The sequence below is a fragment of the Electrophorus electricus genome, chromosome 3 (genome assembly GCF_013358815.1).
Source record: "Electrophorus electricus isolate fEleEle1 chromosome 3, fEleEle1.pri, whole genome shotgun sequence".
In the NCBI taxonomy this organism is placed as follows: Eukaryota; Metazoa; Chordata; class Actinopteri; order Gymnotiformes; family Gymnotidae; genus Electrophorus; species Electrophorus electricus.
Genome location: NC_049537.1, coordinates 4,081,132 through 4,107,976, shown reverse-complemented (window position 1 = coordinate 4,107,976; position 26,845 = coordinate 4,081,132). Strand labels below are relative to the sequence as shown.

The following is a 26,845-nucleotide window of genomic DNA, read 5'->3' as shown; positions in this document are numbered from 1 at the left end:
TTAGGTCATGATATTATGCATTTCATTGGTTTCATTTAAGTTATTGCACATTGGATAAATTATTCATTATTAATTCTAAATTATTATACTGCACACCTATGTGCCACATTTATGCAATGTGATATACAATGCTACAGAGAAGTTCACTCTAATGCCCTTTATTAGTGTTAAACGTGACACTTGCTGTCCATGCCGGGTTGAGTGTTAAACATGACACTCACTCTTTGTCTCTTGCTCTTTTATGAAGAGGCAGTTGGTAATATTAGCACCAGAGACTGTACTGGGGATGTCTGGCAAAAACAGCACAGTGATTTTTGATGGTAGATTGTAGACTAGTAGCCAGACTATAGGTCAAGATTACTATATTCTGAAGACATTTACATAATTCTGGACTTAGTCTTTACAATCTAACTGCATACCTATAAGGATTTGGTGGAATGGTGGCACACTTCAACAACAAACATCACTGTGTAACCATCCCTTTGATCTCTCTTCAGCACAATACTGAGACATTATGCAACTATGAAGTTCCCATTCATTCACATACATGACCTCAGGTGCCATTAAAGGGGGAAAGAGGAAACTCCTTTGCATGGAGCTTTTCACTAAAAACTAGGGGCCTTAGACTCACCCCCCCCCCCCCCCCCCCAGTGGAGAGGAACTATAGTGCACTTTTACACAGTCGTAAAATCTGCAGGCTTCATTAAGAACAGCCTCTGTATTTCAGGACAAGATAGTTCACTGCTCCTCTCTCTGCCATTCATCTACAGAACTTGGGTTATGTGACACATATACCTAATGTCATAATCAAAGCAGTTCAGCATGATTTCACTTTCAAGAAGTGGGTGGATATGTGAAATAGAAAACACACAGCCGAAATCTGTATAATCTACAGGTTTACTTAATGCTGTGAGTATATATTGTGTACTGACCAAGCACCAACCATTGCAGTGTGATGTTGATGATCACATGATTACTGTTGCAGAACACTGCATTCATATGTTGCTCCACTAAATTACATAGTTCCAATCAAAGTCCCAGATAATTTAGGAAAGAATACCATTATTTTTTTATACTGAAATGGCATATGTATTTATTGTCAAGGACAGGAAGAAGCTCTGTGAAATCCCAGGTACCACAAAATATATTTAGGGTTTTATGCAACACATTTAGAGTTGTAAGCCACATTACCTGTTCTGAAGTATAGTATTAGTATCCTGTAGTAATATGACTTCACACATGCAATTGGTTGAGTGTTGGTAGTTAAGGCTGTATAGACTACAGCAGCAAGAAAGTCAGCAGTGTGGAATTATTGTTCAATCAATGAAAATTACATGAAATGTAAACTGTAAACCTGTACATCTCAGGTGATGTACAGCAAGTACCTGAAACAGCAGCAATATACTGCTTGCAGTTTCACAAAGGTGAATACCAAGTGCAAACGGACTATTCGAGTAGTACTTGGTAGCAATACCTGACATTGGCACGCGCACACACATACACACACACACACACACACACACACACACACACACACACACACAAAAGAATTTTGGTGCAACACTAGTGAGCAGCCTCATTAGAGGTGTTGGGCTTTAAATGAGCTCACAGTGATAGAGTACTCATACTATTCTTGCTTCTTCAAAATGTAGAGGTGTCCGTGACACAATAGCTATACTAGCTAGTTATTGGTGTGCGTATTATTAGGCTTAAGGATTAAGAAGGTTAAAGAAGGTTATATATACTTTCCTGTAATCTAAACTGATTTGATGCAAATTTTTTCCCACACATACCTTATTTGTAACATGATAGCATGATAACATGAAATAAATTATAAATGCAAAGGACTTTAAATGTTATTTTTAAACATTTTCTAAACTTTGTTATATCATTGTTTTTCTTCATATTACATATTTCAGAAGAGCCAAATACCACATGTATAGTAAATTTTACAAGAGGAAAAAAGTTTCAAAAAACAACTTTTCATCTATAAGCTATTAGATATTGTTAAAATAAAATTGCAGTTGTTTAATTATTGTTTTTATTATTGTTGTTATTATTATTATTAGTAGTAGTAGTAGCAGTAGTAGCAGTAGTAGTAGCAGTGGTAGTAGTAGTAATTATATTACTAATAAAAATGTTGGCTCCCTGGCTCTTTGTAATAAAAATGTCTGACTAAACCTTCAACATAAATTTGATTGGTAGAGATAATTTCCTTGAAATTATTGTAGGCTTGTCCTTTTGTCTGCGTGTTTGTTTCAGGATTCCAGTGTAGAAGAACAAGTTGTACCTTTACAGCATAAAACTTTATTAGTTTGGCATCAATGACACCATGTGACACCAGACAGTAGTGTCTTTATTTACTTTAGTAGTAATCAGACCAGTCAATGTATCTCACCCACTCTCTCAGCAACTGCCTAATAGCTCATAAAGTACATGTAACAATGAGACGTGATGAGGAAGTAGGATGCCGAGGCAAGTCTCCGTGATACGCTTATTTATTAGCGGCAAAAACAAAACAAAGCACGAAGAATAAAAACAATACACACTAGAACAAACAGATGCATTAAAAAGCAAACTGGACACACTCGCCATTAACACAACGTGTGGAATCCACAGGGTCGAATACCGACAAAGACTGACTTACATACAAGCACTAGACATACAGACGCTAACGATGACTCTGACTAAGGACAGGTGTAACACATAATAGAATAACAAACGAGGGGCGTGGCTAGGTAGACACACACACGCGCATGCCCAATGACAAACACCAACAGGACGTCACACTGACATGGGGAGGAGTCTTGGAGGAGGGGGCTGTGCTATATCAATACAAAATACACTATATGAAGATAATTATTTAAATATAAATGTGTTTATACATGATGCTGCCCAAGGAATGCAATTGTTGGAATGGTTTTAGAAAAATATTTTAATTGATTTTTACCAAAGTTTTCATTGATCCTTACCAGAGCGCGCTTCCTGAGTTTTGAACAATCAGAATTCTTGAATAAAATGTCAGCATCTGTTTTTTCTAAACGATCACACTACTGCTTTAATGGATATCTAGGTTGTGAAAATACAATAACAAAAAAACTAAAAGTACACTTTCTTCAAAAAAAATAGTTGATTCCAGGCATAATTCCAGGCATTAGGAATCGACAGTTAACCCCAAAACCTTTGAGTCACACAGTGAAATTGATTTGACTCACGTTTGAATAGCCCTATCTAAAATAATAAAAATATCAAAATACATGTCTTTACATGGCATAGGTTAATCCAAGCATTTTACAGCTCACAAAAAATTCTGAATTAGAGTAATGCTAAATAGTGTCCAAAGCACATACATTTGTCCCACTGGGATATTGTTTCTGATGACATACCCACCTTTCTATTATGCAGATTGTTATTCAAATGGTGGAATGCCTGATCAGTTATCCGACACAGCGGTAAGAATACTGAGGCAGGATAAGAACACAGAGACAAGATAAGAACAAAGAGGCAGGATAAGAACAAAGGCATGGTAAGAACACAGAGACAGGGTCAGAACACAAAGACAGGGTAAGAAGACATAGGCTGGGTAAGAACAGAGACAGATAAGAACACAGACAGGTTAAAACACAGAAGCAGGATAAGAACACAGGCAGGGTAAGAACACAGAGGCAGGGTAAGAACACAGAGGCAGGATATGAACACAGAGGAAGGATAAGAACACAGAGGCAGGATATGAACACAGAGGAAGGATATGAACACAGAGGAAGGATAAGAACACAGAGGAAAGAGAAGAACACAGAGGAAGGATAAGAACAGAGGCAGGATATGAACACAGAGGAAAGATAAGAACACAGAGTCAGGATATGAACACAGAGGAAGGATATGAACACAGAGGCAGGATATGAACACAGAGGAAGGATAAGAATACAGAGGCAGGATATGAACACAGAGGAAAGATAAGAATACAGAGGAAGGATAAGAACACAGAGGCAGGATATGAACACAGAGGAAGGATATGAACACACACAGGGTAAGAGATGCATTCACTGCATATTTATCCTTGCAGAATGTTTATTTTACTTACACTTCAGCTGACTTTTTGTGTCTGGACACAGGTGTTTTTTTTTCTGCTCCATTACAAGATTAAACTCTCAAGAGAGATATCCCTGAGGCCATGCACATATAGTGGCACACACACACACACACACACACACACACACACACACACACACACACACACACACACACACACACACACACACACACACACACATACACACACACACACACATCTCTTTAAGACAGATCAACACAGCAAAGAACAGGAAGTGAATTGTTTTTTAAAGAAAAGAAAAAACAATTAAATAGTCACAGAGTTCAAATATACCTGTCTCAGTTATATCCGCCATATTCATCAAACCGAACTATCCAGGCCTACCCAAATGGAACACATGGATTGATTCACTGACCGAGCTTATTTTTCATTACTTGGAGCCTATAACCATAATAATAATTCTCTTAAAATGAAAAAGTCACATTGGTATTAAATGTAGATGGAAACCTATTTATGTAGGATTTGTTACATTGCAAAATAAAGGATTAGTACACTATCCAAGCATGTATACTTCATAAAAATAGGCCCTTTTTTTTGTCTTTTATATATATTTTAATATATGAGTTCTTTTATGAGGTAGCCTTTAAATAGTAGTGACTTGGCTCTGAAATGACTGATATTCTATGCATGTCATACATCGTCTCACCTGCTGAAGTAAAGTGAACCGCTGACAGTTCCCCTATCACTTGTGTCAATGCACTGGCCCTGCACTACTCTCCACGTCACAGAGCAGGTAAAACCGAGGGTGAGGTGCATGTGTGGAAACCGAGGCTGAGGTGTGTGTGGTAGGCAGCATTAACGATGATTCAGATAAACCCCTTGGATATAGCTTGGAGAAACGTTCCATATTGCTGTGTGCTGTGGATAGTCCATGTGAGCCACATATAAGTCCCTTTACTACACTTTTACTAAACACCTCAGGCGGATTAACACATTGGAATATCTGAATGTTTTTGTCCTGATACGAGTCATTGTTGATTTCACTGTTATAGGGGAAAGACTCTAGGGCTGCAGATAAGAGCGTTGCCATGGTGCTGAAGGAGATACCCAATAAGGCGTCCCCAGAAGGCAAGCCCCTCCTCACGGTGACAAACAAGGTGGGCAGAATTATTGCAGCTATAGTGTCAAAGGCCTTCTCCATTCTGACTGGGCTTACCCATTGGCAAGGCTTTGACCATTCCATTTCTAATTTCTAAGCTTTTAACATTTCTAATTTATAACTATAAAAATCATAGTATCTGTCTACCATCAAAAATTCACCACTGACCAATTCCCACATGCTGTTCTTATTTCATTCTGAGCTGCTCTATGGGGTTTTAAAGGAGAGCTGTTTAGTACATTTATTCTTATAAATGACTTTAGCTGCAGCAATGGGAATAAGAGGACCAGTTTATCTAGCTAGATATTACTTGCATTGCAATTTATTTGTACCAAGCACAGTCAGAACTTTATCAAAAGGTTCTCCAGGTGACATTCTGGTTCCAAAAATAATCTGCCTATGAAAGATATGGCTACTTTTATGTTCTTTAATATTTCAGCATTCAGTAAAATAATTCACAGCACATAGTATTTCATGGCCATCATAATTGATTTTTTTTACCCCTCATAAGCAGCTAACTGTTGTGTGTGAGCCTGCTGCCTCAGCAGCCAGTCTGTATGTGTGTTAAAGACTTTGCTTCTCTTTTTTTGCTTCTCTGTTGGCTGGTGTGGTTTTAGCAAATGTCATGTATTTCTCTTTTGTGTGTTTGTAGTGTTCTTCGCTTGCTTTATAATGTCCTTTAAATGCCTTAGGTGCTTTTTTTGAGTTGTGTGTGTGTGGGGGGGGGGGGGTAATATTTGTTCCATTTGTGTGTTGAAATGATAATGCATGTAATACTTTAATGTTTAATTTAGTGGAATGCAACGGTAATCATTTATGTTAGGCAGTTCTTTTTTAGCAAATGCATATTGCATAATTCACTGAGTTGTTTCTTCCTCCAATGACTACATGCAATTATTCACTTATTTGAGATATACTTTGCTATTATTTGTAGGCTGTACATTATGTGATTGGATATAGACATGTGTTAGAGTTTGGATTGAGGAAACCCCTCATTAAAGTACTTCAAGAAGCAGACTCTGGTACACATGTACACATCATCATTCCTGTGTGGACAGCCCAGTATTGTGTAGCTCAACACTGGTGTCAGAAGAACACTATCAGGTCAACATGATTATTTACAATAATAGAGCTCCTGTAAATACTGCAGTGTTTTCCACAACAATGGAAAAAAAAGACATTTGGGGAAGAAGCACATAACAAGAATAGTGAATATATGATTTCTTACTAGTCCTGCACTAGTCATTTGATGTGCTTATTTTCCATGTTGTTTTAATACAAATTTTTACAATACAGCATACAAGGTTTTACCTCCAAAATCGGTAAAGCCTGAGTGTTATAACTTTTCTTTGTACTCTAGTCCATTTCATAGGATCTGTAGCCAAACACAGAGAGGCTGCTGGACAATCGCCAGCTTAGCCTTAATTCTAGATAGGAGAGTATAAGTAGTTTGAATTTCAACAATGAAAAAAAAAAAAAACCTTAGAGGATAAGGCTTCCTGTGGATGGCAGACCCAATTTAGTCTTTGAAATTAGTGCTGATTATCCTTTAGGAAACCCCTGAATCACAGCAGTTGTGCATGGCTGTTATAAGTTCATGTTATTAACTGACACACAAACATTTTACAGGCACTGCCTCCTTACCCATGCCCCTGAAGACTTCAGCTTTCTTAATGGCTTTTGGTTTCCCTTGACAACAGTATCTAAGAGATCACACTAGGCACTATGCTTGAGTAGCACAATTAGCTGAAGTTTTCCATTACATAATTCTGGATTGGCCCTTCGTACTTGTAAACAAAGGACCAGTACATTGTGTAGAGATTATTAGCATATGGTACAAAATGATTACGGTATTTTACCTAGAGCTCACAGAAAGACAAAGGCTACCCCCAACAAAATAACTATTATTTAAGGATCAGAAATCTCAGAATTTCTCAGGACAGGTCCCTGTAACTGCTAATGAGCACAGCTGATAACTTCAATGCTCTTTCATGTAGTACTCGTGTGTGGATAGAGTAGGCAGAATTTATATTTACACGAGTTTCACTGTCAGTTACTGTAAGAGCTTTAAAAACTCCTGTCAAAACAGAACATCAGAAGAACATTGCTGCTTGAATCCCCGAAGCTTAGACTTCAGACACTAATGGAGCCATCCTAATTAAACATCAAAGTAGAAGACCTTGACACCCAATCTTGGGTTGAATATGAGACATTTGAATTTATAAATATTTGTATTGATCAATTGTACATTACCATACATCATACTCACAACTTAATGTACTTAATTTATCACATAACGTTTTAACTACACTATACTACTACATAATTTTAACTCCTTGACATCCCTTAAAGAATTTGCATCTCTCATTTATAATGGTTTATAATGGTTTGTGACTATGGTCCTATCCCATGTCAGTATTTGAGTGATGTCAGTAATTTAGAAGTACTAGGTCTGCTTTTTGTTCAAGTCAGTAGGCAGAGGCGAACAAATCCTAAATCACTTTTTATGGATGAATTACAAATTATATACACACCCTTAGGATTACACTTCATGAGGTGGTAATACAATGAGCCACAAGCCTGTATCAGTATTTGCTAAGAAATTATTTCCATGAATAATTCAAACATGTCAAGTCAAGAACACATCTGTTTATTCTTTCAGATCCTCAATGTGATACTGCCCTGCAGTGAAGTTCTGAATGATTTTTTTGTTAATCACAAAAGTGGGGACTGTCTCCTGAATTATTCCCATTATATTGTCAGCAGACTTTTTATATTTGTGCCAAAATGGCAGAATAGCTTTCAGTGAATACATGAGGAAAAAATCTAACCTAGTGCCAGGGTCTTAAAAGACTTTCTGAAACATCCTTTCCTTTTATTAAGGTTCATATTTTCTTGGCAATTACAGCAGAGGAAGTTATGCTTTTTATAATGAGTCTGACAGACTCAGATTAAATGTGGTGCTCAAAAACAGCACTAACATAGAAATCATCTGTACTGATACTACTGCAGTCATGCATGTGACTCTGATACATGAAATACTGTACTTCCACAAATCCAATCTGCGAAACAGTTCAGCAGACACAAACCTGTGCATTACTGTACACATTACATAATTTGCTTCACTTTGGGTCCAGCAGCCCTTACATAGCTTATATGTGAAAATGTCTTCATTTATTCCTTTCCCAAGTCAGGTCAGGTAACATTGGGGATTCCTCTCAGCAAAAAGTTGTATCACCTTCCTGACACTTGCAGGTTTGGAGTGGCCCCTTCAGGCCAGTTAACTCCGCTGGGTTCAAAAAGCCTCTTCGACTCCTTTGTATTCCAGGCACAGTCCACACACATAGCCCTTCTGGTTTCAGAACTTTGGTGAGGATATAGGATCCAAACCTATTTAGCTTTAATTTTAAACAGTATAATTTTAGCATGCTGTTCAAAAATATTCTTAAAATACTGGCTATAGCTGTAAATAAATAGCAAAATTAGCAAACAGATTTAATTAGAGGAGGCTTCTAATGAAAAGATTATTGATAGGATTGAATATTTGGTTTAGTTCACACGTGTGAAAAAGAAGAAAGATTATCTGACATTTTATTAATATGTTCAGGGTTACTGTTGGGATTAAGCCATTTTAGAATGTGTAGGCGTCCCATGATTAAGTATTTCCTATTCAGCGGTATTCTGCTAGCAAGTTTAGAGTGTTTTATTAGTATTGTCTGAGTGGAGGTAGACAATGAATGACCAAAGCACTAGATCACTTATCGCGACAGCAGCACCAGCAAAGACATTCATCTAGGTTTGGATTTTTTAATTAGAAAAATCTAAAGCATGTCATCCTCAGACTAAATGTAGCAGGGATGAGGAAAAGGCCAAAAAAACAAAGATTTAGCATCAGAGTTAACCTGATCTCTTTAACTTTAATTCTCAAGACAAACAATCCCCGATGGAGAGACAGATTCAGTTGAGAATGCACTTGCAGTGCACACAGAGGGCTTTTGCGGGGTTAGTCCTGCATGGCTGAACGAAGATTGTAAGAGCTGAATGATGATGGATGTGTCTCCACTCTGTGCCACCCATATCCCTGAAGGACACATACACTCTCTAGCACACACATGTGTAGCCTGAGGACTGTAATTGTAATGCAATTGGCTGAGCAATTAAATGTTGTTAATTGCACATATATTATGCATGCTGTCATGACTTTGCTGTTTTATGTTTATTTTATTTTTATTTTATTTAAAAAGGAACAATTCAATAGGACTGTCACAATTTTGCCTCTAGCGTACACCAACAGAAGTACCTTGAAGGGAAAGATGATTCCATAACGGTAACGTGGAGTGATCATGAGGTGGATGCATACACTGAGAAGAGTGAGATTTATTAAGGGCATATCCATATTCAGAGTAGTAGTTATGGTCCAGGGTCAATGAACCAACATGGAGAGTCCAGGAATACATAGTAAATGAAAAGAAAAACACAAAAACTAAGAAAGCAACTAGACAGGCTAAATAGAAATGAAAAACAGCGAACACGACAAAAGTTAGAACAATAAACACAACTGGCTAGAACAACTACCATGGTCACAGCAAACGCAATAGAGGCATGGATAACACACAGATGCTAGGAATCACAAAGACCGGCAAACTAACTGGAAAAAACACAGGGTTTAAATATACAGACTGATGAAGGCTAACAAAGACAGGCGATAACTAAAACAAAGACTGGAACAAAAACAGAGTAGATGAAACTAAGGAACAGAACCAGAGCAAAACAAAGACACAAGACAGGGTAACCAAGGAGACAGGATGCCAGGGAGGGCCAATTGTGAGAACAACAGTAGATTTAAAGGAACAAAAAATATACTGGTAGCTATAGGAGTGAAAAAAAACACCTTGTTTTCCATGAAGTAACTTTAGGTTAGCGAAAGCTAGTCATCTGGGGCCAAGGCTGAGAATAGGAGTTGAATTTCTGTAAACACACCAATGTTAGTCTGGGAATAAACCATCACTGACAAATCAAAGCTAAAGCTGTCATTACACTAAGAGTCTCTTTTGCCTCTGCACAGATAGTGGAAGGAGCACAGCAGCACAGGTGTGTACGTAGATCTCAGTGGAATGTTTGGATTTTTTTTAGCAGCTGGTGAGCGAACAACAAGAGAGTCGACCCTTGCTGAGCCCCTCCATTGATGACTTCCTGTGTGAGACGAAGTGTGACAGGGCTGCCCGCCCTGTGACCTCTAACACAGCAGGTAATGGACCTTCTGACCTTTACCTGACCTGAAATATTCAACACCCTCCGCTCCTGGTAGGACCTACGACACTTAGCCAGTATACTATAAGACAAGTAGAAGTACCACTCATGGCAAGCAGAAGGACCTTCTCTTTCATCCTTCAAGCTTGTTAGATTCTTCTTCATTTAGCTTACTTATTGCATGAATGTACTGTTATTACCTTTTGATGCCATGACACATGCTCACATTATTGCTCCTAGGCAGATATTTTCATTATGCTGATCAGTAGTGTGCCATTACAGCAGTCAAATGCAGGACTTAATGAATGTGTATAGCTAAAAGTCCAAGAGCTTTTACTTTAAGACTGGCTCATTATTTCAAGTAGACAAACAAGTGACTGAGGAGGTAAAGCTGACCTTGTTGCACATGCATTTTGTCTTTCTTTTTTGCATGAAACAATCAAGACAGCCTCACCTATGAGAACACTCACTATCTGTGTATAATATTCAAAGAGTTCTTAATTTCAGAGCTCTAATTGCATACAGATTATGTATGGAAGTTCTTCTGGCTTGTTTGCAATAAAACAGCAGTCTCTTAATTTTTAGGAGATAGCTCTGAACTGATGGATTATTGGAACTCACATATGACTGGATAGCATTCATTGCAAACAAAGGGTTTTGCAGTGTGCACTTTCAGCATGTTGTATAAATAATGGATTCAAGAGCTAGCCATTGAGCCATTGTGCACTGTGATGCTTGGTAAGCTGGCAAGCTGTTTTCCAATGTTTACACAAATCTAAAACTGACAGTATATCATGGGTTTCTACGCTGAATTTAAATAGCAAATGTGCCTGACTACCTTGAGAATCCTCTCCTTCAGTGTCAGAGGCCTGTCTCGCTGAAGAATTTCCATACAGTGTCCTCACTAGGCTACAGGCTTCACTGTTACACAGAGCACAGACTCTTAAGAGAGTCTAGCCAGGAGCAAAAGCATACATTTATATATTTCTAAACTGAGCCACATGGTTACATCTTTAAACTCCTCACGTGTCTATTCTGTTTTGGAATGCAATTGTTTATTTAATTAATTGATTATTAATACACACTTGTCTGCCCTTTAACATTTACCTGACGCTTTTATCCAAAGCGACTTACAATTATGGCAGCTGGAGTACAACTTGAGTCTTGCTCAGGGGCCTAACAGTGGCAACTTGGCAGTGGTGTGGCTTGAGCCAGCAGCCTTTCCATTACAAGTCAAGTGCCTTAACCACTGAGCAACCACTGAGCTACCACTGCTCTCTATGAGATGTACATACATCACATGGCCTGCAGAAAATACTCTGAGGAATACATTCTGAATACATCCTGAAGGGTAGCTCATCTAATCTCATCCTGGTCATTACTTGTTTGACTAATGACTGTGCAATTGATTTCTAAAGAGAGTGATGGCAGGTGATTTTAATGTAAGTCAGGAGGAGTGTAGGACTAAAACTCTTGATGCTGCACCTCCCTCTTTTATACTCATCAGTGATTTCTGTAATTAGGTCTAAAAGGCTGTGCTGTAATTATTTCATAGACAGTGATAAATCAATGTCATGAAAGGCAAGTTTGGTGAGTTGAGAAGAATGTGAAATGGCCTGTGCTCCTCCATCATTTGCAAACATAGACAATAATGACATAGATATGCAAAATGTTTCCATGGGTGTAAGGTTCTGTTTTCTATTTGTGTTACTGCATTTCGGTTAGTTATAACAATCACAGCAGTGATTGAGTGTTTTGTTTGTTTCAAAACCCTTACTGTTCTGTTGCAGAGAAACAAGCAAAATCAAAAATAATGTAATTCCATAGACCTTGGATACCAGCTGCACCTGCTGGTTTTTGATGACAGAGGCCACTCACCTTTCTGAGTGGTCAGAGCAACAACAACACACAGGGAAGGATCATGGATTCCTGTTCTTTCCTGTCAACAGTCCCATGGCACAAACATTCAGCAAAAGTAACTTCATTCTGTAATTAGGAAGACATTATTTAAACAAAGACAGAAAGTCTGTGGTGGCAAAATACCCATTCATTTTACAGTTTCCAAATTGCTATTCATTTACACTATGCATTCCAACTGACAAATTCCTATGTTTCTCATACACATAAAAACATCCCTTAATGTTTCAGTTGTCATCCTATTGCAGTAATTCTGAAAGCAAGAGATGTTTCCCAGTTACAATTTGCTTTTGCTCTACCAACCAGTTCTGAGAGTAGTTAATATTTGGGTACCTCTATGCTGGCAAATAACAGGCATGAAGAAACTGAACATTTGCAAACGAGTGAGGTCACTTCAGAAAACCTTTTTATGATATTCATATCTCCCCTCCTCAGTACTGTCCTCTTCTCTGGACCTGCTGGACCTGAGTGACCCCGGAGATAAACGGAACGGTAAAGACAGAAAGAGCCCTGTGTCTATAAGGAGCACGCCTCACAGAAAGAAACGAGATGAAACAGAGCTGATCCAGGTGGACATTGAACACAACACATCTTGCTCTCACACCCCTGTGAAAGAGTCTCTGGATTCAGGTACCCAGACCTACCAGGAAACAAAAGCCAGTGTTTATAACAATTAGTCAGATCATATCACTTTCCTCAAGTTGGAAGTGTATGCTTCCATCCAATTATGTCTTTAAGCTTTCTTTGGTTGACTGTTGACAGCAGTAGTTCCTTCTCCATTGGAAAAATGGGAAGAACTCACCCTCCATCCAGACAGAATTGGTAACAGGAAATGGAAACAGGAGAAAAGGCGTTCCTCAAAAACATCTGGAGATTTTGTGTGGTAAGATTTTCTTTGCTGTAAGATCTGAAAAAAATGGTTGAAATGTTTGCATTTGTTGTAAACATTGTTGCACAAGGACTTGTATTACTATAGCAATCAACAAATGTAAACATTGCCTTATGGCATTTGTCACTTATGATACACCCATAGGTCAATTGACAGCAAAACACACCCTGAAAGTGACACCAAGACCTCACTGGAAGTAAATTACAAGAGGGAAGCAGAAACAACCGCACAAGTAAGTCAATTATATATTTACATATTTAAATATTGTAAATATTTATTATGTCATACTCTCATTATAGCCCTTAAATACATGTATTATTAATTTTATCTTCAATAAATATATATGGGAAATTAAGCAAAATGAATATTAGGAAACCCTAACCTTAGGCCATTCATTGTGAGAGGTGTGTTGGAGGCTCATCAAGTCACAAAGGCATCTCAAACTGAAGAATACATTAAAATCTAAAATAAATACAACTGACAAGCCTCTCAAACTACTACCTTCCAAAGAAATAAATACATTTGCTAAACCAGAAAACCAACTTCCAAATGATATACCCTCCTTAGTAATACAAACTCTTCCTCCTGTCCGCCAGTCAGTAAATGGGAAAGGGATCTTGCTATCAACACCAATGCAATATTCTGAAAGCAAATATGCAGAAAAAATATTCCTCATGACTAAACATACAATAACACATTTGATTCAGTACAAAATCATTCACAGAGCACAGAGAACACAACATGACATGCTGAAAATGGCATTTGTCAACACTGGCACATGTACACAATGTAGAACCAGCAGCACAGACTTGGTTTCCTGCTCATTGGACATGCCCATAAGGTAACCATTACTGGAAAGAAGTTATTAATAAACTCTCTTTACTCTTGTGGTGCAGCATTTCAGCATCACCATCTTTCTGTCCCTCAGAATATCTCCCAGAAATAAATACTTCTACTAAAGAGACTATACAAATGCTATTATCTTTAACAATTGCAAATGAATAATTACATCACTGTTTGATTCCCTGAGCAAAATGTGTTTGTTTGTTTTTAATATGAGCAATATTCATTTTTTAATATGGGCATAAATATATTTAATATTAATATGAACAAAGTATCAGTGGCCCTCCAAAGAAGGGAGGGGGTAGTGGGAGGGCAGAGTAGATTCATTTGAAATTAATGAAACAATTTGTAAGTTCTTAGAGTGTTTTTTTTAAAGTGTAAACCCTAAATTTAACCTTAAGAAAATATTTTTGCTCTTTTAAAAATGATCATTGAAAATCTGAAGGTTACTGTCTGATTTTTCTCCATTACATTTTTGTTCAGAAAAAAGTGTGAAAACAAGAAAACAAAATTCCCATCTCAAAATGCTCATCATCTGAGCCCCTTTGGTGTTTTAAATGTCATATTGTAATGTAAACACACTGTAAACACAGTAACTGCATGTTATGCTTTTTTTGCTAACCTTTTTTTTTATTTTAGCTCAGCAAGCAGTATGTTAGTGGAAAACATGTAAGCCTTTCTATGCTTTTTTATGTGACATGCTAAAGATCCATGCATTTGAAACATTCCAAAAGCATCATCACAAAACCCAACCACAAAACAAAAGGTTTCTGAGGACTTGTTTGGAATTGATTTATGCTGTGGTGATGCAGGGTACAAACGTTACATGCTTCTGGTCTCAGTGGAGCATGCTGCGTCTCTGGGCTGCTCTTCCTGCTGCTACAGTATCTGCCGTTAACAGGGTGATAGCTGATAAATTATTCAGAAACTTCTGTTTGTGCTTGTTACTGTGTAAGGTATGTACTCTGGCATTCAAAATACATGGCACATTTTCAACTCTATACTAAAGACTGACAGGGTGACCAGTGTCTCATCATATTATTTTAACAGTGTCCCCAGTATCCACTGTAAATTTCACTGAATGACTTCCTTAGTCAAATATACGACTTGTCAAACGACACCTGCCAATACCAGTCAAATATATCACCAAACATCCATCTGTAATTTTACGTCTGTTACTGAGTGAATATTGAATGGCTATGTACAGTACAGCACATCAGAAAATGGCAGTTAAATGATATAATTGAAGATACCTTTAGATGTCTGAGCTTATGAATTTTGCAGTTCTAGGTATCAGCATTGATCCCTGTATTTCAACAGCATTCCAGTTCATTGGCATCTTTAACTCTATCCTACTGCACTGGCTAGGATGTAGTATATGAGTAAATGACAAAGCACTGTTGGAAGTTGCTCTGGAAAGAGCGTCTGCTAAATGCTTTAAATGTAAATGTAAATGTAGATGGCAACCATTTTGAACAGTGGCCTATATCAACTAAAATCTCTCTCAACCGGGCTCTTAACAATGAATCACTACCCACAGAAATGGAAACTGCAATGTTGAAGATAATTGTTCTTCTGGATTAGTTTTTCACAAAGCTCATTAGTAAGAGCCTTGGCAAGGGTTACAGAGAACTGAAGCAAGACTGATTGTTCTCAGACCTCCATTGTATATTCCTGTGTGAAATCTGTTTAATGGTATAACCCTGGCAATATATGAAAATCCAATGTAGCAGGTGCTCTTTATTCAGTATGAACCATGAGACATACCGAAATCTGAATTCTACCAGTTGAGGTAAGCCTTTGACAGACAAGCACCCTGATTTAACATTTAGAGGGTTTGTGAATTTATTAAACTACCCTCTCAGCAAAACAAAGTGCTATTACAAAGACAGCTAATTCAAGCTCTGGAGCACAGGGCAACTGATAATGAAAGTTAAGCCATAATCAAGTTGTTAGAATTATGGTCCATGACATGATTATATTTCTTCAACATCATCTGTACTCTGACAAATATTCAAATACAAATTGCCTAAAATTGTAGCTTTTATATAGTGAGTATAATAGAGACTTTTGAGTATAATAGAGAAGGGAATACTAGAGAAGTTTAGTTTAGTTTATTATAAGCATAAACACAGATGAAAATGAACACTGTGAAGTAGGTTGTTGCTAGAGTTGGTATAATGCATCGTGATATTTATCTTCATATTTCATGAAACCAGCTGCTTTCCTGCATATGTAGCATGCCTGCCTGTGTACTCTCCTGAAAAACCTGGCTTTTTTCTTTTCAAATTCAAATTATTGCTCTGACCAAATGTCTGCGATATTCAGATATCTGCATGGAAGGGAATGCAAGGCAGGGCCTTTTGCTGACTGTGGCATGTCAGTTTCAGGGCCGTTAGGAGACAGCACAATTGGCTGGGGGTGGGGGGTGGGGTGATTGGGGTGAGGACAGCAGAGAAGAATGGGGGTACTAGCTGCTGTTGGTAGCACATTCCCTTTGCAGCTTGCATCAGAGCTTGCAAGATGAAGCTGGAGGATGACTGAACCTCCAGCTCTGGCTCCCTATCTCTCTCTCTCTCTCTCTCTCTCTCTCTCTCTCTCTCTCTCTCTCTACTGACTGCTGTTGTATCTGTTCCTGTGTCTGACAGGGTCAAGTGAGAACAGACCGAAGATGGGGCAGCATGCTCCTGTCCAGAAACCAGTCGCTGGAGGAGGAGTATGAGAGGGCCAAAGCAGCCGTGGAAGTAAGCGACAACTCCAGACACCCACTGTGGCACAGGCAGTGTGTCCACCGATGTCTCAGGAGCTTTCCATGTGGTCCTTCCCCATATTAAACAGTATCACTAGTATTTTCTGTACCGGGGCAAATTTTCATATCCGTGATAACAAGCCCCAGTGTCTCAGTCTTAACACTACCTTATCACATAAAGGAGACTTGATGATAATTGTCACAATCTGAATGATATCATAAGTGGGGAAATATGTTCATGGAGTGATTGAATCCAAATAATAATACATAATTTTCTACTCCACAAAGAAGAGGAAAAATATGTCAGTAATATGTGCTCCAGGCATGCAGGATCAGATGTCAGTGTGTATAGTAGTGACAGTAGTCAGATAAGAGCTTGTTCACGGGGGGATCTTTGCACTAAACATTGGCTGTTGAGCTTCAGTGATCATCATAATCGCATACTGTTTCAGATCCAATAATGATAAAAAAAAAAAAAAAATTGTAGCTTTGTGGGAAAACATGCACACATAATTTTCCAGTGTCATGAACTATAAAAATTCATTTTTAGAGATGACTGAAAATGATCAATGAACAACCTTGCAGTGCATGCAAAATCACGTCTCAGTTTATTTTTAATATTCTGTAAATAGACAACAGCAGGGAATATGAACTCCAAACCCCCAGACTAGACTCTTGTTTATTACCACATCAGACACTTTGGATGCTTGCTTTGCTTGGATCTCGTGGTGCTCTGGTCATTGTAAAGAGCCATCTGGTATTGCATTACACGTCTTGCCATCACAGTGTACTGGAGAGGAACAAATATAAATTATTTGTGAAAGCAAAGGAATAATAAAGGAGACATAGCAAGGGGTGCAAAAGTGAGAGGAGTGCTTAGAAGGGAATATTTCAACCAGCTTTCCCACAGTATCTCTGGAATCACTGCCCAGTACATGGTGATGGCATGTCTCCCTAGGGCCCTCCAGCCAGTATTTGCCCACGAAGGGGCAGGCTTTCCAATAAGTAATATTACCAAGGAACAGACATCAGCAAACGGAGAACTGATTGATTATTTCGTCCTGTATACCGAGCCCCTTCCCTTTTTGGCCTAGTTCCTCTATTCTATATATTCTCATATCTGCATACATTTGTTTTAATTAAGAACCTGGTAGAGACCAGATTTGTCTAGAAAGGTACTTCCTATGGCATGCAGACTAGTTTTGCAATCCATTTCATTTGTGTAATTGCGGGCTGTTGGAAGCTGAGAAATGGCTGGAGGCTGAAACGGAACCGAGTGAAGCTCCAGGCTGGCCAACATATTGGAGCACTGTAGAAGGTGAGGCTAAGGGGCATTTCCTGCACATCTGAGGGATTATTAAATTGGAATGACCTGGGTGAATGGAGGAGCTTCTGAATTGCTCTTTTTATACTTAATTTGGGTGGACCCCAAAAAAATAGATCACAGGGGAAGGCCAGGCCTTTCGGGATGTACAAGAGACAACATGCAAATTAAGGCACTGCTCTCATTTGGACCAGGGAGATGCAGCTGGGGGTGAAAACCAGGTTGACCCACTGCTGGTCTCTTCTGCTAGGTTGCAGCAGCATCATTAGCAAATCCCAGACAAAGGTAGTATTGAACTGACCATTGAGTTTTATTTGAATATACCAGCAATAAAAAGAAATAGGAGAATGCCCACCTGCACCACATTTTCCATCAGTGAAATTGCTCTCCCTCTGTTAAGCATGGTTTTAGCTGACAGGAAATGACACGCACTGCTTTTTTACAGCAGTGCTCCTTCCACCTCTAAGTGTGTGCCAGTTCATCAGTTTCTTTGTTGCTAGATGAGAAGTCAATCATGTGTTCTTTCAGGAAACTACAATGAAAATCGTGTTCATTTTTATACTTCAAAGAAGCATTTTACCTCATCTGTTTTCCTTGCTACAGATGAAGCATATGTGGTTTTCATTTTTGCATTTTGTCTGCAGACAGTGTGCGGAAGAAAGGGAGTAAATTTAATAACTGCCACTGAAGGTTTACTACATGCACTTTAAACCTAACTGTGTGTGCACGTTAACCCAAATAATTGAACTTCAAGTAAACTCAGGTTATTTATGATTGCTTAATTCAGTTGCATAGGTTGCTTTAAAATATATTGCATGCATCCACAAAGAGCCATTAAAGTTAGTAGAAAACTAGCCTCCTTGAACCACATGAAAGAAGGACCTGCACTGGCATATCACAAAAACATGCACCATTTCAGTTTTGTGAAACTATAAAAATGCTTCTTATACTTCAATCTACAAGGATCCAGCTCTGTTACGATTTCTCAGTATATCTTGATCCACTTTATTTTGTTCTGTAGTCATGAAAATGTAAGGATCAAATGTCATTATAATAATAATCACTGATTGTCATACTTATGCACTTCTGCCTGCCTCTTGTTGCATGTCAAAGCCTTTTATCATTTCAATCCTGAACTGACCCTTGGTCTCTATTAGTTTATTGTGAGATAAACCTTAAGGAAACAACATTGGCCTATACAGTATATCAATTTTTCTTTTGTGGAACTCATAAATTTGCCATTCCTTTAGTAGTTTTTCTTATTAGACTGTGAACCTTTAAAAGAGTTTAATTGGTAGCATACTTTTATGACAGCTATAGTGAATAAGCTTTTAACCTGTCAGACTCTAAATTCTAGTGATCTATAATACTAGATTTATTTTCTCTTGGCTGCTTTACTCACATTTGAAACAGCCATTCCACACTAAAATGTCAAAGAAAAAATATTCCTGGCCATATAACCTTTTTTTAATACCCAAAGTACATAATAATCACTGATTTCTAAAGATAAGGTTTTTTGCTCATAATAGGTCTACCAGGAAACTGTTTGTGTCTGCAGATCTCATAAATAGGCCTGGCCTATGCCATATTTCAGTAGAAAGGAACTTGTGATCTGTAGTGCAGTTTATGTCAAAAACAGAGTGACTAATTGGAAGGGAGCCTCTTCCCTCCCACTGGACCCTCATTGCCTTGATCATTCGTCAAATGACTAGAGAGGATGGAGAACTTCCATCCACTCTGGATCACCCAGCACCCCAGCTAAGCCCTCTGTCACGGGCAGCTGAATCCCTGGCAGCATATCAGACTTTACTGCACATATATAACCGTATTTCTCTGGTTCTTATCTGTATACTTACTAGACCATCTAAAATGATATCTCTCAGACAGAAGCAGTGGGTCTTCAGAATTGTTCTTCTTTATACTCACCTCATATAGTCTTCTGGGGGTCTCAGTCTGTTATTATAAACAAGAACTGTTGTCTGGGTGTTCATGAGTGATAGGAATGTTCTTACAGGAAAAGTTTTTTAAAAAAAAGCGCTGGAGTCAAGAAAAAGTACAACTGCTGAGAAGAAAAAAAAAAAAAAAAAAAAAGGAACTAAGAGATTCACTGCACTGGACTTCTCGTTTTAGCACCCTGGCCAGTTTTGAAGACGGAGCAGCATGTCCATTTTTTTCTCCACCTCAGATTTGTAACACTGCTGAAGATGTTCTTAACCTCCCATTACAGTGTCCTGAAAGATTCAGACTGAGCAGCATTTTCACCACAGGAGAGATAATGAGCTTTCAACTCTGACCTTTGGATACATGGACCTCGAGTGTGCTGAGTTGACAAGGGGTCTTCCAATTATAGCAAATGGACACTTAGCAAAGCTGTGCCCATCACAGAGTCTGGAGGCATAATTATCTCCATGGCACCAGGGACAGCACTGCACAAAATAACACCTCATCAAATTTGTTATAGCTGTAAAATGACTCAGCAGTTTTAGACAGCGACCATGACTTAGAGTTGTATGCCTTATGCCTAGTCAAAGGGAACCTATTCACAGCATGTTTATGTGTTAGGTGCTTATGCATTTGTGAAGAGCTTTGTAATTAATCATATTCAGCTGTGTTAGAGCTATGGAGGCATATGATATGCAGGGCATGAGGCTCACAATACCTGCCACTATCTAACGATTTCAGAGGCAACCTTGTTGTGGCTATACAGTGCTTCAGAAATGAACATAGACAGAAGATACTTTAATGACAAAGCAGTGTTGTACCTCTACAAGCCCTCCAACAACATGAGTCAGCAAAATGTGGCTCTTAAAATATATGCCTTTATGCATACATGGCACTGAAGTGTTTGTAAAATCATGCCAGTGTCAACAAAGTACATTGGTTCCTAAAATAGATAAATACATCATGTTCCATGTAGTTCACTTTCAGAGCATAAAAACTTTCTTTTCAATCTGAAATTATGACTTCAGCAGCTGAGTCATCATGCGATTGGGACCCAAGTTGCTCAGCAGCATGAGTGCAGAAGCGTTGCTTCTGTCCTTCAATATTCACGTTCTGCAATTTATTATTCAAATTGCTAAAGCACTGGGAGCTCAGATTTACGTTGATCCAAATTTGAGTTGGATGAGTCCAGCACACACCGGCAAAAAAGCAGCAGAAGTCGCCCTGAACTCACAATGGGAAATGGAGAAAAAAAGCCAGCCACACACTGCTGATACTCGCCTTTCCTTCTTCCTCCATCACCAGCCACCCTCCTCCCAAAATAAACACACACACACACACACACACACACACACACACACACACACACACTCAGCTTCTTGGCATGAATGTTTTGCAGTCTGATACGGAGTTCTGGGATAAGATGGAGGCTGAGTGGGAAGAACTGGCCCGAAGGAACTGGTTGACAGAAAATGAAGAGGCCCAGTTTCCCCCCACTGTGTCCCCTCTTGAAAAGGTGCAGCACATTGATGCAAGAAAACGCACAACCGCACCCACACACGTGCAAACATATACACACATTATAGCCATTGCTGTCGTATTAAGATGTTTTGAGGTATTTATTTATTTTTTAAAAGCTTTTTCTATTGATCTTGGCATATCAAATAATAATGCCTCAAGCATTTTTCGCTGCAGGGATATTACTTCCACACAGACAATCCATATAAAGACTGGCCAAATGCATTCGAAGAGGGATTGCGGAAGGCCAGAGAGGGAGACCTGCCCAATGCAGTCCTGCTCCTAGAAGCGGCTATCTTGCAGGACCCTCAGGACTCTGAAGTAAGCAGACATTCACAGGGAACAAAGTCCTGAGGCCATGTGGTGTAAACAGCCAACATGACCACATCAGTATGGGTCCAGGGAGCCATGCTGTTCATTCTACTGCACTCACACGGTTTTCCCACTGAAAACTAACAACACACAGACTAAAGCACAGTTTTCCCACTGGAAACTAATAACACACACAGACTAAAGCACACAGTATTCCCACTGAAAACTAACAACGCACACAAGAGAAGGAGCTAAAAGCTTTTGTGCTAAAAGTTTTGAAGAATACTAAATAACAGAACTATTGGATCTACAAAGACAATTGAATTATGTAGATAACTACTGCTACTGTTTCAGGCATAGTTTCCTGAAAGAGCTTTATAATGTTGAGATTATCTTTATATTTACTTAATAGGGTGAACCTTGCATTATGACTTATTGTGATATCAGTCTTGTCCATCACAGTGAATACAGAGTGGGGATTCTGACCAGTGCACCTTCTCTTCAGTGATTTCATGGTGGTTGACAATCTTCTTTTCTCTTGCACTGAGCTAATAAGCTTACCTACAAATTACTTGGGTATTGGTAATATTTTAAATGTGCAACATGATTCACTGAGTCACCTAAGACATTTGTGTACACATTGTCTAGCAAGCAGGTAGAGCCACTTTCATGCTACATGTTGCAAGCTGCTTTAGCTTTGACTGAAATGACTCATTTTTCCCTGAATAGCTCATATGGCTCCTGAACAATACAACCACCTTACTGGACTCAAGGTGATAACCGTGCTGTTCAGTCTTCAATGCTCATTGTCTTTTCAGGCTTGGCAAGTGCTGGGGACCACACAGGCAGAGAATGAGAATGAGCAGGCAGCAATTGTCTCCCTCCAGAGGTGAGGATGTGCCATTACACAACTCCCTGGAGAATGTCACTCTCTAATTTAATTCTGTTTTATTAAATTAAAAAAATAATAATAAATAAATAAAAAACATAGACAAAAACCTGGAATGCTGAATAGAACTCGCCTCGTTGCCTTTTGTTTTATATTTTTGACATAAGTTGTGTGCTTAATACTGCTAATTATAATGAAGTACACACTCCTTGCTTATTCCCAAAAATGTTTTTATTGTGTTGATTAAAAGGTAACAAAAAGCAAGGACTGTAAAGCACCTACTGCCCTGTTGCCATAATGATTCAAAGACTCGGAAGTTCCAAAGTGAGGCTCTCTTTGAACTGGAATTTGGAGAACACAGTTTTACATCGGACACATTTCTTAATTAATCTACATCAAACATCTAAGCAGTAGGCCCACATAAGAGCTAAGGGCAATTAACTGCATCTCAAAAACTTCAGAAATTCCAAGATTTCTTCATTTACCATTTTGAGGTGTTTTCCAAAGGCAGTCTGCACCAGCTGAGCTTTGTGGATAAGGCTTGGGGTGCAGCTATGGTTGTTAAACTATAATTTCAGATGTGAAAACATTTTAGCATATTTTGTAGCAATGCCTCCACTGCATGTGGTAAAGTATCACATTAGAAAAAGTGATTGTCTATTAGTTGTGTAAAAATTTCAGTGGGTTTTAAATTATACAAAAACTCATTCTGCTTTATTAAACCTGCTTGCAAAACTATGCAAAATTCATGCACAAGAACATAAAGAATGTTACAGTAAAACAATACAGCTCCTCCAGTAGCAATATCTGTGCGGGAACAGGAAGGAGCTTTCTGTTGTGTCCTCTCCTGCCGCTGCTGCGGGAGCACCATAATAAATTGCTTGTCCAATTAAAATTGCATTCCATAAGAAGTAAGGCCATTCATTAGATTACATTCATGGCAGACGTAGAGGCCATAATCTCACACAAGGTTCCTCTGAGCATCCAAGAGTGAAAACCCCAATCTGTTTGTTTTAATTACCAGTGGCACTCTCAAAACCCACCCCACACCATCACATCATTCTGAATTAAAAGGATGTCTACAGCTCATAATGTGTAGTTTTGTAATAGAGCTGATAGAATGTCTGTGATCATTTAAAAAAATGAATGATTCATCCTAAAACCCTTTTTTTCAGCTTTTTTTTAATTGCTATTTTGTATTTGTCCATTTTACTTACATCTGTCTTCTTTTTTTATTTTGCGCTTAATGTTTTTCTTTATTGTATACCTAAATGGAAAGATATATGAAGCACAATGTTTTGATGTTAACTGAGACTCTCTTTGTATATCTCAAGCACAGTCCCATGAGATGCCAGAGGCAGTCACCCTAAATTGAAAACAGAGCTAAACAGGAAGCATCTGTCTCTCATTACAGTGGCTGTGAGCTAATTTGTGTCCATCAAAGCTACAGTGCATTTGACACAGTCCATCACTGTATGTGTATGCGTGCATGTGTGCGCGTGTGTGTGTGTGTGTGTGTGTGTGTGTGTGTGTGTGTGTGTGTGTGTTTACACACATACAGGTGTCTGGAACTTCACCCCAATAACCTGCAGGCACTGATGGCCTTGGCTGTGAGCATGACAAACACAGGCATGAAGCAAGAAGCTTGTGAGGCATTGCTGGGCTGGCTGAAGCACAACCAGAAGTACAAGCACCTCCTGAAGAACTGTACTCACCTGCACAGCTCACCAGGCCACCATCGCCTCTCCCACGCCTCACCTGATGCATGGTAGGGACCCACCACATAGGAATAATCAGCAGGATCAGGTCTGGAGGCATTCATTTAATGATCAAGCTTCCTAGCACATTTAATTCTTATTGATTAGTTTATATTGATGTGAGTAAAACTTTATTAAGCAAACCATCGTGTTCTCTTTCTTCAAGCTCAGAGCTATAACTAAGGGAGGAGACTGAGTGGTTTTATTGTTTACTATTACTCTGTATTATGACATGGCAAAATGTAGGACAGGGGCTCTTTGATGGCCAGTAGCTCCACTAGATTCTGGTCTTGAACCAGGCTCGCGCTTATCCTGTCCCCCTCGTCCATACCCCTCTTCTTTGCTATCAAAGCCCTCTTCTGCCAGAAGTGAAGGAACTATACGTGGAAGCTGCCCAGGAGAATCCGGACAGGATCGACCCAGACCTGCAGACTGGCCTGGGCGTGATGTACAACCTCAGCTCCGAGTTCAACAAGGCTGTAGAGGCCTTCAATGCCGCGCTGTCAGTCCGGCCAGAGGTGGGGCCTGGCTTCACTTGCACTGCTAACAGCCTGGAGCTTGATAGGGTAATATGTGCTGGAGCACAAGACCCATCAATGGTCCATTTCATTTTGAACCTCGGTGGAATTTCTTATGGAGTTAGGCAATAACCGTAATTTGAGAGAAAGAACCAAATCTCTTATCTAACTTACATTATACATCCATAATCCCCCTTCTGTTATTTGGGGAAGAGGCTTTTTGCACTTCCCTGTTTCCTACCTGTTTCTACCGATCTCTCGGTTCTTCAGCAAAAGGCAAGTCCAGCTTTCTAGCGCAAAGCAGAGGCTGCCCTGAACTCCAGCCCAAGCGTGTTCCTGCTTCTCTTCAATATCTAATCCTCAAGCCATAATAGATGCGGCCTGCAGTTTCAAACTGTGGCATGAATGATTGTCTTTTCCACAAGCCTCTGGGTCACCTTGCCTGCAACGGATGCTTGCTAAGCTCTGTTTGTTCCCCATGTGTAGGTCACATTTACACACAATCGAAAATCCTCCCAGTCTGTTTGACTTGGTAATGTGTGCTCGCCTGCTGGGTTGCTCAGATCTTGAATACAATGAAAGTTAATGTTTGATCTGCAGTTCCCAAGCTAAAACCAGGCCTCCCTGACAGGTCAGGCACAAGCTCCAATCACCTTGAACTGAATAAACATATCTACCTTCCTAACTATATATTGGGAAAGAGAACAGCAAAAATATATTGAACAAGGTTTTAAATATTAAACAGAGTTTGGGATTTTATGTTGATTTTTTTTTCTGATAAAAGATGCATATATTATTGATAAAGATGACTTTTAAAGCATACTGATGATGTGTGTTAAGTGTGTTTAAATGAACCACAGATTGGGATCTTATAGTAATTAACCTTAAATAAGGTGGTTGCATGTCCTTATGCATAAGATTACTGAAGAACACAGGAAAAGACAAAATTCAAATTCTCTCTTCACATAAAAGTGTAAAATTATTGAAATTTAATTTTTTCAATCTGTATATAAAAATTCAAAAATAATCCACAAAGTAAATTTGCTTATTGGAGTTACACAACTTTTTTTTTTTTTAAGTGAGTAACTGCAGTGTACTGTAGAGTAAGATATATATTAAATTGCAGTGTACACAAGGTGTCAAGAGAAACATTTCAGACAGAGGTCTTTCATCAGTGGTGCAAGAAAAGTGCTTTTCTTTCACTATTTTTTTCAATATATTTCAGTAAAGCACAGCTTCCAAGTCCCCCCTGATGGGACGCTACAGTTTATTCTCACTCCACTAAAAGATTCTGTAAACAAGATTCCTTAAATTTAACATATAACTGGGTTCATAAAAAGAAAATTCCTCAACGATTTGGAATGTGACTGCACAAATTAGAGGAAATGCATGCTATTTAAGAATAGAATAAAGACAATTGATATTGTAAAAGCATAACTGCTGAATGCACATACAGACAGTTAAGTAATATATAAAACATGTGTGTCATTCTTTTCTGCCTCCAATAGGACTACTTGTTGTGGAATCGTCTTGGGGCAACCCTGGCTAACGGGGACCGCAGTGAGGAGGCCGTTGAGGCCTACACCAGGGCCCTGGAGCTCCAGCCAGGCTTCATACGCTCCCGCTACAACCTGGGTATCAGCTGCATCAACCTGGGGGCACACAGGTGGGTGAGCTCGGAAAACAGGTGCCAGCAAATGCATATTACTCACCTGTTTCATTGGTTGC

At 38.9% G+C, this 26,845-nt stretch overlaps 1 protein-coding gene across 4 annotated transcripts in view; it reads left to right on the top strand.

Moving 5' to 3' along the window:
* Positions 1 to 26,845, top strand: part of pex5la (peroxisomal biogenesis factor 5-like a) — a 60,062-nt gene that overhangs the window by 30,075 nt on the left and 3,142 nt on the right. Inside the window, exons 2-13 of one of the 4 annotated variants that reach the window (XM_027013537.2) lie at positions 5,104 to 5,208; positions 10,347 to 10,458; positions 12,813 to 13,007; positions 13,143 to 13,260; positions 13,411 to 13,498; positions 16,758 to 16,853; positions 21,523 to 21,639; positions 21,819 to 21,962; positions 22,772 to 22,842; positions 24,404 to 24,610; positions 24,952 to 25,117; positions 26,626 to 26,783. In XM_027013537.2, coding sequence (XP_026869338.1) covers positions 5,104 to 5,208; positions 10,347 to 10,458; positions 12,813 to 13,007; positions 13,143 to 13,260; positions 13,411 to 13,498; positions 16,758 to 16,853; positions 21,523 to 21,639; positions 21,819 to 21,962; positions 22,772 to 22,842; positions 24,404 to 24,610; positions 24,952 to 25,117; positions 26,626 to 26,783 — 1,577 coding nt within the window. Of the gene's footprint in view, positions 1 to 5,103; positions 5,209 to 10,343; positions 10,459 to 12,812; positions 13,008 to 13,139; positions 13,261 to 13,410; positions 13,499 to 16,757; positions 16,854 to 21,522; positions 21,640 to 21,818; positions 21,963 to 22,771; positions 22,843 to 24,403; positions 24,611 to 24,951; positions 25,118 to 26,625; positions 26,784 to 26,845 lie in introns of all 4 variants that reach the window. The other 3 variants (XM_027013535.2, XM_027013536.2, XM_027013534.2) reach the window with 3 other exon arrangements.